At 45.5% G+C, this 6127-nt stretch overlaps 1 protein-coding gene across 2 annotated transcripts in view; it reads left to right on the top strand.

The window, feature by feature from the left end:
* The window catches only part of MAN1B1 (mannosidase alpha class 1B member 1), a 28243-nt gene continuing 22116 nt past the window's right edge, over positions 1-6127 (top strand). Inside the window, exons 1-2 of one of the 2 annotated variants that reach the window (XM_080990900.1) lie at positions 1-251; positions 4107-4215. In XM_080990900.1, the coding sequence (XP_080847026.1) occupies positions 90-251; positions 4107-4215 (271 nt within the window). In that variant the 5' untranslated portion in view covers positions 1-89. Of the gene's footprint in view, positions 252-2122; positions 2466-4106; positions 4216-6127 lie in introns of those variants that run through there. The other variant, XM_080990901.1, reaches the window with a different exon arrangement.

The raw sequence follows: 6127 nt of genomic DNA, 5'->3' as shown, positions 1-6127 counted from the left end.
GGCTCGGCGGACGCGAGAAAAAAAAACAAAACATGGCAGCCGGCGGAGGAGCGGCTCGCGGTTCCTGAGGGGCCATTGCCCGCGCCGCCATGTACTCCTCCGCCGCCTCCTCTTCGACGCCGCTGCCACCCTCCACCAGGCGGGACTTCATCACCGTGACCCTCAGCCCCGGCGGAGCCCTCGAGGCAGCGGCGGCCGCCGTCGGCGGCTACAACAACAGCAAGGCCTGGCGGAGGCGCTCCTGCTGGCGGGTGAGGGGAGAAGCCATAGAGTCGGGGCTGGTGGTGGGGTGCGCGGAGAGGCAATAAGGGCCGCAGCGCTCTGCCCTCCTCAGGCCGGGGTGGGAAGTGCCGCGCAGGGCGCATGCGTCAAGCCTTGGCAAGCCAGGAAGCCCCCAGGGTGGGCATTGCATAGCCATAGTCCTTAGGGTGGTTACGACTCTCCCCCTCCAACTTCACCAGTCCAACCCAAATGGAGCAGCTAAGAGTCATAGAAGGGACCCCTAGGGTTATCCAGCCGGGCCCCCTGCAGCGCGGGAATCTCGGCTAAAGCATCCAGGACAGATGACCACACAGAGGCCACCACCTCCCGAGGGAGACAGTTCCACTGTCGAACAGCTGTTACTGTCACGGAAAGTTCTTCCTGATTTTTTGGTCGGAATCTCCCTTTTTGTAACTGGAATCCATGGGTTCAAGTACTCCCCTCTGGAGCCGGAAAACAAGTTTGCTCCCTCTTCCATATGACAGCCTTTTAGATTTAGTTGTAGGGCCAGGTGAGAAATGCAGGAACTTCCTCTGACCCCTTCCCTGCAGTCTGAAATGGTTGCATTAGCTGCACTGGTTGGATTTCTGTCTCACTTTTCTGAATCATATGTACTGTTGTAGAATGACTGAATGACTGATTGCTTTCATATCCCACCTTCTCCTCCAAGGAGCTCAAGGTACATGGTTCTGAGTGCCATAATAAAGCATGCAGTGTGATCCACTTCCTCATTTAATCCCCACAGCAACCCTGTGGGGTAGGTTACGCCAAGATGCAGTGACTGTCCCAAAGCCACCCAGTGAGCTTCATGAGTGAGTGTGGATTTGAACCTTGGTCTCTGAGGTCCTAGCTTGATCTCCTAATCACTACATCAGCACCAGCTGTCAATCACCTTGTGGGGAAAGGGTGTGGGAGAGTGCAGCTGGAGGAGGTGCTGGGGTGGATTCTGCTTGCTCTCCTTGTTGTTGTTGTTGTTGTTGTTGTTGTTACAGTCATACGTTGGGTTGAAGCAGCTTCCGGTTGAGCATTTTCGGGTTGTGCTCCGCGGCAACCCAGAAGTAACGGAATGCATTACTTCCAGGTTTCACCACTCGTGCATGCGCAGACGCTCAAAATGTTATGCGCAGAAGCGGCAAATCACAACCCGCGCACACGCAGATGCGGGTTGTGTTCGCTTCAGGATGTGAACGGGGCTCCCGAATGGATCCCATTCACATCCAGAGGTACCACTGTATTGTAATGGTTGATTGAAAGGGGATTTTTTTAAGGGTAATATTATGGATAGTAAATGTTGGTGTGTTTACCTTTGTTCCTTCAAAGGGCAGGGTTATAAAAAGAACAGGAAGAGTCCCATAAGTGCAGGAAACTGGACTATTAGTAACAATTTATAAGAATATCAATTCCAACATGTTTTGAAAACAAACCTGGAGTTTTCATTTTAGATTAATAGACTCCTGCCCCTGCTGGGTTCCTTCCAGCTTTTAAATATAGGTATATGAACAAATGTCCATGGAGTCCAGGATCCTGCTTCCCTCAGTGGTCAACCAGATGCCCCCCCAGAAGCCTTGGAGGAAGCCTTAAAGGCACCCCCCCCAAGTTTGATGCTGCTAGTATCTAGTATTCTGAACACAGGTGTTCCAGCCCAGCTCCTCCTATGTTCTTCTGATAATTCAATCAGTCCAGAGGGGGCCTGTCAGGTCAAGCATCCTCTTCCCCCAGTAGCCAGCCACTTACCCAAGTCCACATGTGAGGCATAAATACAACTCCCCTCTCCCATTGTTGCTTCCTAGCAACTGATACTCAGAGCCATGCTGCCTCTGAAATCTGGTGGCTCAATACAGCCATCACAATTGGTAGTCATTGATTGGCTTTTCTCCTATTTATTCTCCCCCCTCCCCTTGGTTTTCAGACCAGCATTTATTCTCCAAAGCAACTTGCATCAGTTCATGATGCTGGCAGCAGGTGCTGTACCTTCAAGGTGTAGGCAGGGTGCCTTTCTCTCCCCACTGAATCATCACAACAACAAAAGACAGACCTCTGGGGTGCGACAGGAAACAGAGAGGTGGCATTAGCCCTGGCAGCTTCCTTTTCGAGAAAGAAACTTTGAACAGATAACTGGCTCTGTGTTTTCCTCAGACAGCTGTTGCTGTTAAGCCATGAAAAAGTCAAGAAGCGGCCTTGATCCAGATCTCATGAGCTGTGCTGTACGTAAGAGGAATCTCTGGCATTTTTTGTTTTTTGTTTTAGGCAAGATGCTGACAAGAGAGGGAGGTGCCCAAGTGCAGTGAAATCAGGGCAGTTGTGGAGGCGCGCGGGACAAGGAAGGTTCATGTTGCTCCCCTTTATAAACTCTCCTTTCTAATCCCTCCGTAGCGGAATAGCTATGGTGGCTGCATAGAACCTCCATGTTCAGAGGCAGTGTGCATCTTGAGTGCCAGAGGGAAGGGGGTTCTTGCCCTCCGGCCCTGCTTGTGGGCTTTCTGGAAATATCTGGCTGGCTGCTGTTGGAAGCAGGATGTCGCACTAGGTGGACTTTTCGTGTCATTCAGCTGGATTCTTCTTACTTCTTTATGGAACTATATCAGTGGTTTTTATTTAGGATCTGTGTTCAGAAGCTGGAGGAGATGCTGGAGGCATACAACAGAGAGAGGCCAGGGAGGCTATTGTATTTCCTGTTTCGGGCTTTCCAGGAGGCTTCTGGCTGGCCTCTGTTGGAACCGAGTCTTGGATTGGTCAGTCTGAGCCAGCAGGACTGGTCATCTGCTCTAACTTTTTCTCCACAGTCACAGCACAATTTAAGTTGTTTAACTGTTTTTGCTTGCAGTTTGTTCCTTTCCCCTTCCCTCCTCCCTCCCAACAGTTAAATTTCAGATTTTAAGTCCTTCTAGAAGGGTGGGTGTGTATGTACTGTATTATACTATAGAGCAGAGTGGGGCAGAAAATAAGTCAGGATCTGTAGGTAGATTGGGATCCACTGCTAGATCTCTGGGTAATCTGAAGAACACCAAGAATGATTTCTCACTCCCAGTTGCTTAAAATTTACTGCATACAGTTCTGGTTGCCTTACCACAAAAATGTTATTGTAGAGTTGGAGGGCCACCAAAATTATCAGTTGGGGGGGGGTTGGGGGTGGAGTGACTTTCCGATGAGGGAAGTTTGCAGCATTTGGGACTTTTTAATTTAGGAAAAAAAGCCAATAAGAGGTGGCAAGATAGGAGTTTATAAAATGATGCTTGGTATGAAGAAAGTGGATAGAGAAAAGTTTTTCTTCCTTTATTATAATACTCACTAAATGTTGCAAGATCCTGTGTTCCTAACAATGGCATCAACAAATTTACCCCAAATACTGCTGAAATACTGAAAACTGGGGAGGCGGGAACCCAGAGTGGATATTTTATGTAGAAGGGCTGTGTGCTCTGCTCAGTTCTGGTGCTCATAAGAAGTTCCTGGGCTCAGAAGTCTTTCATTCTAAGATTTTGTTTTTTGATATGGTCGATCTTGGGGTTCCAGTAGAAAAGCAAAGTGGATCCAGCAAAGCTGAGGTCTGCCCACCCTTATTGTAAAGTTTCATATGTGGTAAAGGAACACTGTCTACATAATTGCTTCAGAGATTCATCCTTGCTTTTCTGTGTAGAGTGAAAAGGGAGATACAAACTGGGAAGTGTTTAGTGCAGCTTGTGAAAACTCACATGGAGACCTGTGGTGTCAATGCATTCATGTCATGAGCTAGGGTTCTTTTCTGATTTAGACACGTGAGTTTTTGGCATTATTTATTTATTGCTGTATAAATAGCACAGTTATTATATCTGCATTTCTGATTTCTCTGTCTATTGTTTCAATCTCAGAAATGGAAGCAGCTGTCCCGCCTCCAGCGGAGCTTGATCCTCTTCCTGTTCGCCTTTCTGGCTGTCTGCGGAGTCATCACTTACGCAAACATGTCCGAACCCTGGAAAAGTAGGTCTATTTAACTTACTTAGCTTTTCTGCAGCTTAGCAAGGTTGCAGATTTGTAATTTGTAATTTTTAAAAAGCAACTAAAGCTTTCATCCTAAACTCAGGACAGGTTTGGAAAGTTCTATACAAAGAGAGGGTCCTGTATGCAAAAGGAAGAGGCGCTTCATTGGTGGGAGGCCAGTTTTAAAGCAGCAACCACTGGAGAAAAATTAAGGGGATCTTTGCTTATTTTCAGAGGCTGTTTTGCTTCTTTTGTGTTACTGTAATCAGCGGTGCTGAATGCAAGTTTAGACCACGGTGAAAACCCCCACCCCACCCCAGGCCTCCCTAATCAAGGGCTTATTGGCTAAAAAGTATTTACATGGGATGTAAAACAAATTCATGATCTCATTTGGGTGTCAATAATAAATGTGATGTTTTGTACCTGCTGAGAATGTTAAGACCCTAATGACTTATATCAGTAGTATAAGCATATAAGCATCTACACGATCATTGCTGAACTAGTCAAACACTTGAAACATTCAACTTGTACTTCATTGTACAGTGGTACCTCTGGTTGCAAACGGGATCCGTTCCGGAGGCCTGTTCGCAACCTGAAAAGAACGCAACCCGCGTCTGCACGTCTGCGCACATGCAGGTCGTGATTTGCTGCTTCTGTGCATGCGCATGATGTCATTTTGCATGCATGCGCGAGCAGCGAAACCTGGAAGTAACCCTTTCCAGTACTTCCGGGTCGCCGTGGGACGCAACCTGAAGAAACGTATCATGAAGCAAACGTAACATGAGGTATGACTGTATTCGCATGGTGTTCACTTACGAAAACCCACATCGTAAGATGAGACTGTGCTATCATATTGTCAAAGCATAGAAGTGATTGTTCGTAGATGGTTGGAAATACTCAGAAATCATAGAATCATAGAGTTGGCGTAACATGGAAGGACACTGGGCAACTTATAGAGAACTCTTGGACTTTTCAGAAGTAGTAAGATTTTAAAAAGGAGGGACTTGGACAAGTGGTGATGGATTGGTTACAGTATCATCAAATAAATGATGTGTTAAAACTGGACAAAAGAAGGGTTTTTTCGACCCAAAGTTCACAATTTGAAAGAGAGATTATTGATAGTAAAGAAAAATAATTTCTAAAATGTATAAACTACTATTAGAATGGGAGACAAAAGATGAATTGGTAAAATTCGTTGGGTAAATGAATTGGTAAAATGGGTTAAAAAATATATGATCCATTGGGTAAGGGATAAAGGGCATGATATAGAAATGAGTGCCTGGGAGAAATTATGGAAAAAAGATCTAAAATTTACTGCATGTTACACACTGAAGGAAAACCATATGAAAATGATCTATAGGTGGTATTTAACGCCAAGTAAATTAGCTAAGATGTATAAAACTGAAACTGATAGTTGTTGGAAATTTAAAGAAAAAAGAAGGCACATTTTATCATATATGGTGGACATGCAAAAAGGTTAAAAACTTCTGGGAAATGATGAATTGAAAAAAATGTTTAAAACCCCAGAAACTTTTCTTTTAGGCATAACAGATGAAAATATACCCAGGGACCACAAATCTCTTTTTATGTATGCTTACTACAGCTGCATGGATGGTATAAGCTCAGAGATAGAGGGAAGATAAAATACCAACGAAGTAAGAATGGCAGACAAAGTTAATAGAATATATAGAAATGGCAATGGGGGGGGGGAATCGTAGAGTTGGAAGGGGCCACAAGGGTCATCTAGTCCACCCCCCTGCAGTGCAGGCTTGAACTCACAACCATTAGATTAAGAGTCTCTTGCTCTGCTGACGGAGCTAACTTGCTGTTGATGCATAGTTCACAGCAAAGGTTTGCAAGCTATTATTTTGGAATTGTGCATGCATTGAAGATGAAATACATATTTTGTTAA

This window comes from Podarcis pityusensis (genome assembly GCF_964106645.2).
Source record: "Podarcis pityusensis genome assembly, chromosome: Z".
In the NCBI taxonomy this organism is placed as follows: domain Eukaryota; kingdom Metazoa; phylum Chordata; class Lepidosauria; order Squamata; family Lacertidae; genus Podarcis; species Podarcis pityusensis.
Note: the sequence above shows the minus strand (reverse complement) of the source record. Positions and strands in the feature narration are given on the sequence as shown.